At 35.1% G+C, this 14147-nt stretch overlaps 1 protein-coding gene across 15 annotated transcripts in view; it reads left to right on the top strand.

The window, feature by feature from the left end:
* The window catches only part of Dlg2 (discs large MAGUK scaffold protein 2), a 2079243-nt gene that overhangs the window by 1564470 nt on the left and 500626 nt on the right, over window positions 1-14147 (top strand). For all 15 annotated transcript variants that reach the window (XM_047516979.1, XM_047516993.1, XM_047516982.1 and 12 more), the window contains 2 exons: window positions 9315-9459; window positions 11692-11830. In XM_047516979.1, the coding sequence (XP_047372935.1) occupies window positions 9315-9459; window positions 11692-11830 (284 nt within the window). The remainder of the gene's footprint in view (window positions 1-9314; window positions 9460-11691; window positions 11831-14147) is intronic.

The following is a 14147-nucleotide window of genomic DNA, read 5'->3' as shown; positions in this document are numbered from 1 at the left end:
TAGAAGGTTGTATGCCGCTCTGGAAAGCAGTATGGAGATTCCTCAAAAAACTAGGAATGGAACCACCATTTGACCCACTTATCCCACTCTTGGGCATATATCCAACATACTACAGTAACACAAGCCACATCAATGTTTATAGCAGTTCAGTTCACAATAGCTAAGCTATGGAGCCAATCTAGGTGCCCTTCAACAGATGAGTGGATAAAGAAAATGTGGTATATATATATATATATATATATATATATATATATATATACGCAATGAATTATTACTCAGTTATAAAAGCAGAATGACTTTATGGCATTTGCCGGTAAATGGATGTCACTGGAGACTATCATGCTAAGTAAAATATGCCAGTTGCAAAAAGTCAAGGATTGAAGTTTTCTCTGATATGTGGAAGCTAATCCAAAATAAGATGAAGAGATAAAAGAAAGACTAGAAGAAAAATCAGTGGAGTAGACAAAGAGGAATGAAAGGAAGGGAGGAGGAATGGAATAGGAAAGACAGTAGAATGAATCTGACCTAACGTTTCTATGTGCATATATGAATGTACCACAGTGAGTCTCACTATCATGTACATCCACAAGACACTAATTTTTAAAAAACTGTAAGTAAATAGAAATATCAGTAAAGTAGAAGGAAGGGAACAGGGGATGGGAGGAAGAGAGGGTAAAGGGAAGTACTGGGAACATGAATTATATTCCATTCTATAATTATGTCAAAATAAATTATATTGTCATGTATAACTAAAGAAACAATGAAATTAAAAGGTTGAATGGACAAATAAGTTTGAGAAATTCTGCATGTTTTATCTCATCTTTGTAGATCTTCAATTAACTTTAGCATATTGAAAGGTTTGTGAAATCCTACAGTCAAGAAACATTTGATTTTTACTAACACTATAATTTTTTAACTCATTTAATCATGGAATCCTTTCCATAAAGTGATACTTATAAAAGACTTACAGCTAGCGTTCTGTGGACCATACTCAGATGTGCTATGTATATCATTTATTTTTATTCCAAAGTTAATAATGAGTGGTAAGAACATCAAATGGGTTTAGGGAATATGAGTAAAAACAGTGCAATTTCCCAAATGAATATTAGTTGTGAGGACTTCAATTAGTATTAATCTGAGTCAATTTATAAAATTGCCTGGTTTTATTCAAATACCAATAAAAATCATAGAGAAGACAATGCAAATGTATAGAAATTATCTGAATGAAAAACAGGACATTAAGGGACATTCATTGTTTATTCCAAACTTAGAACAGAACCAAGAGCTGTACTCCTACCACCAGCACACTTCTTCAACCCTCAGCAGGTCTGTGCCCATCGCACATCATTCATCTGTGAGAGGCAGTTAGGGCACTTATTATTCTCTTATTTTCAAGAAGAGAAACTTAGAATTCAGAGATGGCAAAGTGGATTTCCAATGTTATGTAACTAGTAAATTGTGAAATTAGATTTGGACATACATACTGTCCAAAAATCAAATTCTTTTCCCCATGTACTAAGTCCCTCTAGTTCTCAATCCCAGCTATACCTTGGAATCTTACAGTCAGTCTTTGAACATTGTGAATACCATACTTCAGTCAACCCTGAATAATCAAATCAGAACTTCAGAAGTAGGGGGATGCTTCCTATTTTTTTAAGTTTTGCGAGTGATTCTGATAAGTGGCCAGATTAAGAAACACAGTCCAAATTTGAACTAACCACATTCCAACCCATTCTGCTGCCATCGCTGCTTATCCTGAGGATGTCTCCAGTGGTAATGCTCATGCTGTCAAGCCAGAAGAGTGTATTTACCAATTTCCTGTAATATACTGGGAGGCATTTGGAATAGTTCACCCTTTAAACTCTTTCCCCTGCAATTAGAGTCACTTCTGAAACACCAGGAAAAAAAAAACTGGATAATTATTTCTTGGACTCCCTTCTAGGTTATTACAAATGTAACAAATTACAATTCAATGCAGTTGCATTGATGTATTTTTTAAGGGTTAAACCCTTCTATTGGTTCCTTTTTTATTTATTTCCTTATACTCAGTAGAACAACCCTATTTATAGAACTTGCTCTACATGTATCCTAGCCCATTTTAAAATTCAATAAAACAAAAAAAAACCTCTAATGTGTATATATTTCTCTATTTTAAAAAGCATATATACATGTGTGTATATATATGTGTGTTTAATTTTTGTGCATGCTTTAAAATATGAATAATATATTAACAGTCATATAGAGATATATAGATCAATATGATAAATATTAATAAAAATTCAAATGTTTTCTACCTGTACTCAGTGGATTGTCCTGAGGCTCATACCATACCTTCCATTTTGGTGACCACTGCCATGGAGGAAGCGTCAGTCAATCAAAATATTATTTTAATTTACTCTCTCTTTGTATAAAATACAAAGTTAAGAAATACATTAATGATTAATGGAGGAAGAAAAAAACTACAGTATTGAAGCCTTGATTATACCCTGCATGACCTGGTGCTCACTTTCTGTACCAGCTCTTCAGCCTTATATCCTGTGCCTAACACAGAATGAGTATTGAATAAATATGTGCTCTTGTTTAGAATGACCTTCATTCCTATTCCTTGCCTCTGACTCAATGCAAATGTAAAATAGAAACTCAACACAGGTGCCTCATTCTTCCTATTAAAAAGGAAATTCTATTGCTCTTCCTACAGCACAATCATTATTTTAAAGCTTATTTATCTTATTTGACCATTTAGTAAGTGGCAGCTATTTATAATGCATCATCTGAGGGGACTTGAAAATGAATATGCTTTAAACACTGCCCTAGAAAGATTGGTCTTGGAGGTAAAGAGAGACACTGCAGGAGTAAATGTCTTGCAAGGTATGGAGTGAGCACTTCCACAGAAACAGCCCTAAACAGGAAGAAACTATTTTTAGCAGCAGGCCAACAACAGCTCAATATTCTATTATGGCTGTTTAATTTCTATTTGTATACTGCTTTACATTAGAGCCTCTTCAAGTTCATGGTATCATTCCTTTCTCATAGACATACATAAATCAATAAACAGATCAATATTTTCTCTATTTTATACATAAAAAATGAATTCCTAGTAAACATTAACTGATTCAAAATAATGAATCTGATAACTGAAGTCAGATCTGAGACTACATTCAAAATTACTTCACCGTATCAAGTTGCTTTTGTTTCTGGACCCTAAGGTTTAGCATATGTCTATAATTTTAAATAAATCTTAATCTATCCACTGCGCACAAGAAGATAATTTCATTCTTTCCTATTCTGATTCTCATTACTCATGAGATCTTCCTATGTGTGTCTCATGATTAGGCCATGTACTCATTTTCTATTATTCCTTATTTAAAGTTTTTGTTCTTGCTCACGTAGAGTTAATTTTGTTCTAACCGTAACTAATCATTCTCATTGCCAAAAAGGATAAAAACAAAAAGTATTGGCTATCCAAAAATAATCATTATCAACATAATTCTTTTTGATAGGTATGATTTGTAAAATACATTTTACAGTTCGTTTCAATGTATTGCAGAAATTTTTTTTCTTGGTTTACAAATATTTTCTTATCACTGGTATTACTGTAATGGATTAATCTCCCTTTTAATATATTTAAGCATCTAATCACAATCATTTTGTCTCCATTTTAAAAGTTAATATTGGTGTTTGTGGTTTTCTTTTCAGTGTCTCTTTTTGCAGTATGTCTTAGGTAGACTTTAATGTCTCTAATCACCTCCCATTTCATTCTACCATATTGATATTTTTACAAAGATAGAAAGATCTAGTATCTTAACATCTATACATTGCCCATTCTTCTTCATCACCCTCTCCTGCCCCCCACACCTCCCACCTTTGCATTATCACATACATGTTTGCTTACACTCTTGAATTTCCACACAATTGTCTATGTCCCCTTCTTGGAAATCTCCTGGCACCTCTTTCATCAGCTGGTTTGTCCTCCTTTGCATGGTGCTCAAATTCCATGCTCCCTCTTCTGTTTGAGAGAATGAGTCATCTCACCTCCAGCCTCTCTTTCTTGGCCTCAGTCCTCTTTCCTATTGCAGGTTTCATGTGTGTCTTCCCCTATGGAGTGCACCCCACAGAGAGCACTTCACTCAAAGGCACATCATTTTTTTCCCTGAAACCAGGCCAGTTGTTCAGATACTTGATGCAAATTTTTTAAAAAATAAAAAGACAATGAAAAACAATGACAAGAGCAACTAACCAATCAGTGTAATGTCCCTTTCTCTGCACACAATCATCTCCAGCTGTAGGCCTTTTATCTTGAGAGTTCATAGGATAATGCATACACATAATTAACCCAAACAAACCCACTTTTGTGAAAAACATTTTGAAGACTTCAGCACAAAAGAACACTTTTTGGTCCAGATCCCATGCTATTCTGAATTTTTTTAAAGACCACACAGAAGCCTCATCAGCAGTACCCTAATTAAACTCATCAGTTCACAGATGTTTACAGGAAAATGATCAGCGAAAATTTTCATGAAAAAAACCTATTTCCTGGGGGGGGGGTGGAAATGTTGAATGATGATAATAGTAATAGTGATGATAAATGACATTAATTAATAAGTACTTGAATGTTCTTATCCCTGTACATAGGCTAACACAAGTAAATCAATAAACCCCTTGGGGAAGTAACCATTATCATACCTGTTATACAGATGTCAAAACTGAGGCTTAGAAGGTTAAATAATTTTCCCAAGGTCACAGAACCAAGAAGCACCAAGGCCAGAGCTCAAATCTAAGTTTGTGTGACACAAAACATACTCTTGATCTCTGCATTCTGTGCCAGTATCATTATTACCACCTGTTCCATGACTAAAACAAATGTGAATTTCTCGATTCTTTGGTCACCAAATAAAAACCACTTAACTACCACTATCTTCATTACCATTACTATTGCCACCAATAGCCTCATTTTCCCCCACTCCTTACCTCCATTCTTTTCTTAATTTCTGCCTTCTGTCTGAAGACTTTTCTACTGGGATAATCTGGAGACTCAGTTTGAATATAACATTCCCTGCATTGTTTCACTGTCCACCTTCAAAATGGGAAAAGGTATGAATTTAATAAGCAGCAACCTCATTTTTTCACTGATAATTTAATAAGCTCTGTACTTTCTGCCCTCTGGGAAGACCAACAATGAGCCCTTGTCAGAAACAGAGCCTTGGTGCCACTTAATATCTAATCCAGTGAGTTTCTAGCCTTTGGGGTCTTTTTCCACTGATTTGTCATCCCTTTTGTGTTACACCACCAAATTATATTTCTCTTCTACTTTTTCAGTATAGGTGTTTCTGGGGCCATGGACACAACATTCCTCCTGCCTTAGGCCATCATTATTTGAGAGAAAACACTTCCAAACACTTTAAACCATCCTATGTGATCATCACCTGCATATGTTCATTGTTTAGGCACAAGAGGTTCTGTCCTAAAATAAGTGACTAGACGAATATATAATAAGAAAGTTTGAAGGATGGTGAGAAATACTAAGCCACTTTGCATTTCACTTTTTTTTTTTTAACTGTGTCAATATGTTAGGATAATGAATACACTGTAACACTGGATTAAACAAGAACTATAATAATTACTTGGGCTTTTAAAATACATTCAAATTAATTACTTTTACATGTAAACTTGAAAGAAGTCCACATTCTCCTAAAAGGAGAAAGAGATGATATAAGCCCTAGATTTTGATAATCAGTACTTGAGGATCATCTAATTTTCATCTTTCAGGAGGCTTGTAAACCAACAGATGACTTTGCCATTTGGAGGCTGTGTGACCTCTTTGTTCTAGGTTAACTTCTTTAAGTATCAGGTTTTCTCATCCCTAAAGTGGGCCTAATTATTAGTGTCTACCTCATATAGCTCTAGGGCAGGTCAATTGTATGATTTATATTCAAATATATGACATAGTGCTCCCCAAATACATGACATGAAAATGTTAAATAAATCTTAGCTCTATTGTTTTTGTTATTTCTCTAGTATTAAAGACTGTTATCATCTATTGTATTTCTCATACTTATAGTCCCTTCACATTCTCCCTCATTGCATGGATCTGTTCATCTATGCGTTCATTCCACATTGTGTCCTATTGAATATGGGTTTCCTGAGAGCAGGGCCCTTGTGTATCTGGAAGAAGTATAGCTGAGTGGTTAAGGGTATGGTTTACTGAAACTTCTGACTTTGAATTCTGCCTCTACCACTTATTAGATCAATGACTTTTGGCAAGTTTCTCAACCTCTTGATGCTTCTGTCATCTGTAAAATATAATTATATTATCTATTTCATAGTCTGTTTGTTTATGTTATTATATGTAAAATTGGTTGGATTAGTGCCTGGCATGTAATACAGGCTATATGAGTGATTGCTACCTTATGAATATCACTTTTATGGTTTACCACTGCATCTCTAATACCTGGAGCAATACCTTGCACATACTATTTATGCAGTAAACATTTGATCAATGAATAAACACATTCCAGATACTGGACATACAGAAATATTTGAGTGATATTACTTGTCTAGGAGAGAAATGTAAGAACTCACAGAGATGTTTATTACTGCTTCACAGAGAGCTTATGGTCAGCATTCATAACTTACCGTATCTGATGACTGATCAGCAATCACCAGTTGAGTTCAACTCCCTTCCCTAGAGTGCCAAGGTTCCTATCTTGGATTATACTGTCAAAGATTAATTGACACATAGAATTTATGTAGCAACATGAGGCAAAAATAAGTAAGTAATATAAAATATTGCTACTAGGTATTTTATGACTAAGGCGAAATTAGAACATGCACAGGATTCTCCCCTTCATCTGCAGTTTTGCTTTCTGTGAATTCAATTTCCTAAGTCAACCATAGTCCAAAAATATTAAATGGAAAAGTCTGGAAATGAGCAATTCATAAGTTTTAAAGTGCATGCCATTCTGAAGAGTGTGATCGAATCTCTCACTACCATGGCCACATCTTGGCTGGCATATGAATCATCCCTTCATACAGCATTTTCAAACGGTATATGCTATGTGTTTGTTAGGCCCATAGTTTACCTATAAGTTATGAGATTGGCAATGTAGTATCACAGTGGTTGTGTTCAAAAAGCCCTTATTTTACTTAAGAATGATCCTCAACATTCAAAAGTAGTGATGATGATGATGATGATGATGATTACAGTATATTGCTATAATTGCTATATTTTAATACTTTTGAGCTATTGCTGTTAATCTCTTACTATTCCTAATTTATAAATTAAACTTTATCATAATTATATATGCATAGGAGAAAATATAGTGTATATAGTATTCAATACTATCAACTAGTTCAGGTATCCACTGGGATGTTAAAACATACTCCCTTGGATAAGGGATAAGGATCCCAGAACAGGGATCCAATCCAATGTTCTGGGCACATTTATTTTAATTTTATGTCATTTCAGTAGAAAGTGACTAAATAATCACTCCATAGAAAATTAAAGCCAGATAAAGATAACATATGTACTTAGGATACTTTTTGAATATATATTCTGATTTTCTCAAAGACTAGGTCTTTCTGGGGATATTACATTAATTTCAGAAAAATACTTCATATATCTGCTGTAATGTCACTTGCATGAAGCAAGAATTACCTGTACTCCAGGCTTCTCTGTGCAATAAAGAAAAGGTCATTGATGTTAAGACTAATGGCAATAGAATACATTGAACTTTCTCCCCTGTGCAGTCCCGTATTCTAACATTAGCACATTTTCCTTGAAAAATAGACTCATCTTAAATGACAGATAGGAAAGATTTTTAAAGTGAGTCAACACAATGCTGGGGAAGTTGTAGGGAAATGGGGGCCTCATATAGTGCTGGTATGAAGATAAACACATCCATCTTTCAAAGAGCACTTTTGGAAAAGTTGTCAAAAACCTTAATAATGTTCATACAATTTGGGCCAGCAAGTCCAAGTGTGTGATTTATCCCAAAGAAATCATTAACGTTGTATATAAATATAGAAAAAAGGGTTATTACAACATTATTTATAGTGGCAAAAAATTAGAAGCAAGCTAAACGTGTACTAGTAAGGGATTAGTTGAGACAATGTTATTGCCGTGCAATGCCATACTCTCTGAAAAAACAAACTCATGTTGTTGAATATCAATGTTATGGATAAACAGTCACTCTAGATTTAAAACAAACAAAAAAGACAGGTTCCAAAGAAATGATTGTAATATGGTCACATTTACTTAAAGAAATATATCCAATTAGGGAGATGATGATTTTTGTTTTGTTTTGTCTTTTTTATTCAGTTTTTCAGTTAATGGGCTTAATTTTTTTAATCACAAAATCTATAACATAATAAGAAATACATTTGGCCCTTTATTTCTTCTCTCCATGAACATGGTCCTGATTTCCATTATAATATTCCACGTCCTCATAGAGAAAAGCAGAGGCAATCTCGTTTTATAGAATGAATAACTGTACCTTATTTGTTTTGCTATGCTTAACCCAACTGTTGTGTCAAAGTATTACATAGATACTGAACTAATCATTGCATTTGTTTTAAATTTTGATTCACTGTACACAAATGGGGTACAACTTTCATTTCTCTGGTTGTACACGAAATAGAGTCACACCACTTGGGTAATCATACATGTACATAGGGTAATGATGCTTGTCCCATTCTATTATTTTTCTTTCTCCCCACCCTCCCCATCCCTCATTTTCCTCTATATTATCCATCCTTCCTCCATTCTTGCCTTCCCCCCACCCCCCATTATGTATCATCATCCACTTATCAGAGAAATCATTCGGCCTTTGGTTTTTAGGGATTGACTTATTTCATTTATCATATTTTCCAACTCCATCCATTTACCTGCAGATGCCATAATTTTATTCTTCTTTATGACTGAATAATATTCCATTGTGTACTTTAATCCTTAAGATCATAATTCTAAGGCAGGTGTGGTAGCACATGCCTGTAATCCCAGTGATTCAGGAGACTGAGGCAGGAGGATCACAAGTTTTAGGCCAGCCTCAGCAACTTAGCAAGGCCATATGCAACGTGGCAAGGCCCTGTCTCAAGATAAAAATAAAAAACGTCTGGGAATGTAGTTTATTGGGAAAGTATCCCTGGGTTTAATTCCCAGTACAACATCATCATCATCATCATCATCATTGGGATGTATCCCAATGATAAAGTTCACCTGGTTTCGATTCTCAGTATCAAATAATAATATCATAATTCCAGATACCTTCTCTTCAACTGCCTAGGTTTAATTCTAATACTGATTTTCCCCCTTCCAGGTAAACAACTACAGTTTAGAAGAAGTGACACATGAAGAAGCAGTAGCAATATTGAAGAACACATCTGATGTAGTTTATCTAAAAGTTGGCAAACCCACCACCATTTATATGACTGATCCTTATGGTCCACCTGATATTACTCACTGTAAGTACCGTGTTCAGTGCCCTCTTCAAATAGCATGCCAACTGTACAAAACTGAAATTCTACAAAACCGTATTAAAAGTCCTCTGTTTCCACCATCACTGTTCTCTAGCTTCTGGAAATATGTCAGAGAGAAAATTTTACACTTCATTCCCACATTGCTTTATAGCTAGTGTCTGGAAGGTGGAACACCTTGATGAACTACCAGGTCCACCAGTGTGATTACATAGTATAGGGGCAACACATTCCACAAGACCACTTCTCAAGCCCTGGTGCATGATCATTCTAGGCCATAATATTCTCTCATCCTAATTCATATCTATATAGCAGCAGTATGGAGAAGAGGGCTAACAAAAAAGCAGAGAGAACTCTGTGCTTCTTCCCAAGGAAGGGAGATTTTGTGGTTGGATGGTGAAATCACAATCCTCAATCATCATCATAACTTTGCCTTTGCCTGAATTTGTTATATTGCAGGGAAGCAAGAGAAAACAGTCATTACGAGAGTAGAGGTGGGCTCAGGGAGGGGTTCCAAGGCAGCAACTGACCTCAGACACAGTGCGGGGGTCCTCACAAAATCCTCTGCAACAATACAATAGCCCCATGTTTTCTCTCTCATTAATAGGTCAACAGGAACCTAATCTAAGGTTCTGTCTTTGGAGACTAAATTTAGGATCAGTTCACTTTTTTGATGTAAATTTGATAGTTTTGTTTTCATAAGTAAGCTTGCTTATGCCAAAATTTTGAGAGTTCATTTGTGAATCTAGAAAGTTGAAACGTCTTCAGGACCTGTCATTAATTAGGATTATAGTCTTAAGCAAGTTGTTTAACTTAAGAGAAATTTAAGGGTTGAATTATTTTGTTACCTGATCATTACATTAGCCATTACTTTTCTTAATTAAGATTCTAAAATGACTTGCCCCCAAATATATCTTTTATTTAAAAAGCAGGAAGTAAGCTGAGATCGGTCTTACCTTAGAGTAAGAAAGAATCTTAACTTTCAGAATTTTTTAAACTTTATAAATTAAAATAAATCAATCTATGAGCCATTTATGAAGGGCTTATAATAAGGTCAATGTCAAAGAGAAAAGGCAGGCTTCGAGAAAAATAAAACTAATCAATTCAAAAAATACATATTGAGTAAATTAATATGTGCAAAATTCCTCATAAGGAAATATGTGGGATGCAGAAGAGATATAATCATGCCTTCCAGGAGCTTGGTTAGAAGGTAAGCTAATTCAGATACATAAATAGCAGCAATATTTGGCAGAAGCAGAGGCGATATATATGCCATAGGAGAGGTAAAACTAAATATCCTTTGGGGACTCAAAGGAGGGAGATACATCATCTATCTTTGGAAGATTAGGAAAATCTTTATGCTGAAGGTAGCATTTGAATTGTAACATGAAAAATGGTGAGATTTCTACATCTGATTTGGAGGAAGAGACGTAAACTGTAGATAGTTGGTACAGTGGAACAAAGGTACAGTTATGAGGAAGCACAGACTTTGAGGATAACATGATTTGTATAAGGGGGTATTGAAATGGATCAATTTTATAAGAATGATAGAGTTTGTATTATGTTCAATACAGTAGTGGACATGGGGAACCTTTAAGCAAGAGAACAGCATGATTAGAACTGGATTTCAGATGGGATTACTGCATAATGTATAAGATGGATTTGAGCAGACAGTGATGGGCAGGAGACCCAGTCAGGAGGTATCCTCTCAGTTGCTCAAAAAGCAGATGAGTTAAGGAAGAGGAGTGTAAAAGAAAGGCCAGAGTTCATGGCCTTCCTGGGATGAGAATATAGCATTTGGGGGAGAAAGTCTTATATAAGAACTTATTCCTTATAAGCCTTTTGCTTTTGGTGATTATATATTAATTATGTGAAAAGAATGTGAGTTCTGCAATTAGAAACCTAACATTTTTATTTCAATGGAAAATTAATCATCATTCTGAAAATACGTGTGCTGAATCTCTCCTCCAATTCTTCTCTTCACTTAATTATACTAATTGACATTACAATATAATGGTTATTACATCTTTCCAATCCTAAAGGTCACCATGCACTTGTATATATTAAATGCAAACAAACAGCAACTCCTCTCTCGGGGGACAAGAAAATCCATAGTATGTAGCAAAGCCTATTTTTAACATATCCTCTGAAGTATAGCATGGCACATTGAATCACCCACATAACAGGTTTCATATAATTTCTTTTTCCCCCTCCCCTTAGCTTATTCTCCACCAATGGAAAACCATCTACTCTCTGGCAACAATGGCACTTTAGAATACAAAACCTCCCTGCCGCCCATCTCTCCAGGAAGGTACTCGCCAATTCCAAAGCACATGCTTGTTGAAGATGACTACACCAGGTCAGATATGCTTGTGGGGTAACTGGGTTTGCTATCATTACCAGGAAGAAATCACATTTGCCTAACATGTGAACTGTTACTTTGGGGACCAACTGAAGTTTCTGAGTGCCATTCAATAAGCATAGTCTTCCCTCAAGTGAAAAGCTTCAAATACTTGTAAATATGTTTTATTGTTCTCTGGTAGGAAGCAAAACCACGATTGTAGTAATATGCACTTACCTATCACTTTGTGATTTCTTAAGACTCTCAGTATCTGATTTCATTGAACTTTACAGACATACTGGGCATATTGTAAGATAGGTATAAGTATTACTTAAGAAGGGAAGATAGTGCTGAGGTTCCAAAGGAGGGAAATTACATACCAGTATTGTTTACCCATTGGATTGACTGAGGTCAGATCTGAAACTCTGTTCATTTGACTCAAAATCCCACATGCTTGCACCAATAGCCACTTACAGTTCAATGGAATCTGGGAATTAATCAACCATCCCGCCAGTGCAATAGCTATAGGTTGAAAGGAAAGAAATGAAGTTTACTCCAAATGGTTTGAAATTAACATGCCCTGTTAATTCCAAATGGGAACAGGATTCTAAGAGCATGCAACTACGTTATTAAGCTCCCAAATAAAGCCAAATGTATCCAGACCTCCTCTGAAAAAGTTGGGTCTGGCAGTTCACAGAGACCAACGTAGTTTAATGGTCACTGGGAATGATTCTATAAATATTGAATGATCAATAAATGAATGGATGAGTGAATGAATAATTAAAATGTGTATTTCTTTTTATATGTTTTTGTTTCAAAGCAATATTTATATAGTACATGTAGCAAAGGAATGAAAAGATAATTAAAAACAAAAATCTCCCTCAAACTTCCTCCAGAGGGACCTATCATGATGTATGAAATATGACAGCTTGTCATGAACCTCTCATACCTTCTCCATGCTCACACAAACACAAATAAATACATACTTAGCTATGGCAGAGCTTGGCATTGATTTGGCAAAATAATTCATATTTTGCACCTTGCTCTGTAGTTGGACTTTCTCCTTGAATAATACTTTTACAAAAAAAATGAGACTAAATATAGATATGTGCACTTTATTTCTATATGTTTTTGTGTGTAAGAAATGAAAAAGATGGATTGTTTTGGTTTTCTCTCCTGCCTATCTAATTGAAGCCAACAGCCTTTAAGAAAGTAAGGAACCTTCCTGCTGGGAGATGTGCATTCTTTGGCCTTTCCGTTCTTTGGTATATCTTTTTAAATGATTAAGCATTTTCCATTTATTTTGCAATATCAGGTTTGCTGAAGTAGCTTGTTATATCTTTAGCCAAGGAATGAAATGTTTGGAAGCTGCAAATGTACATCTGTGGTATAAATCAAATATAAACTTCTTCCTGTGCTGAAGTGTCTGATCTTTATGCTTTCAATTAAAATGAGGGCTGCAGCAAAGATAATCCTCATGGCTCTGTAAAGAACTGTGTAAATAGAGACACCTTTATCCACTAAAGCAATGATCTATTTGCTTTTACCCTATCACTAATATTTGATATGTTTTTAATTTGAAAATGTCATTTTATCTTAGGCCCCATAATAAATTAACAATTATTAAAGCCTCTTCATAATCCGGGCACATGGCTAGCTGTTTGACCTACATGATCCATTTAATCCTCCCCAAAACAGAGAGAAAGGTTTTCATTCCTATTTTAGAGGACAGAAATTGAAGTGCAAAAAGTTTAAAGGAAACTGCTTATGGTCATAGAGTTAGTTTTTCAGTAGAACTGAGTTTCCCCAGCAATGTTAAAATCCTGACTAAAAAGACACATTCTTATTTTCTCCCTAATTTCAAAATGAAAATCAAATCATATAAAACTTTGCTTATCCCAGGAATCTGAGAGTTTTGGTGAGCTTCTAAAGAAAACTAGAGCAGGCTTGAGACCTACCTCCATAGCTGGCAAACCATGTGGCCCTAGGGAAATCACTTCACCACTGCAAGCCTTGGTTTCCTCATCTCTGCAAGGAAATAGCTGTTGAATGCATCTCAACAGGTTGTTGTAATAATTAAATGAGATACTAATAAAAGCAAAGTACTTAGTAGCACATAAATACTCAATGAATGTCTTCTATTTACAGAAACTGTACTTAGTATTATTCCTAATCTACTTTGGATGTCACAAGGAATGTTCTGGAAAGAGAATCAACTTCTTCCTACAGTGACTATGCTTCAGTGTCTTACTACCTTCCCCTGGTTCCTCTTCTGTTCCCCTGTAGGACAGTCTTACTAATAACTCTGCATAACATCTTCTTAATGATTGGTACC

This window comes from Sciurus carolinensis, chromosome 11 (genome assembly GCF_902686445.1).
Source record: "Sciurus carolinensis chromosome 11, mSciCar1.2, whole genome shotgun sequence".
Lineage (NCBI taxonomy): Eukaryota > Metazoa > Chordata > Mammalia > Rodentia > Sciuridae > Sciurus > Sciurus carolinensis.
Note: the sequence above shows the minus strand (reverse complement) of the source record. Positions and strands in the feature narration are given on the sequence as shown.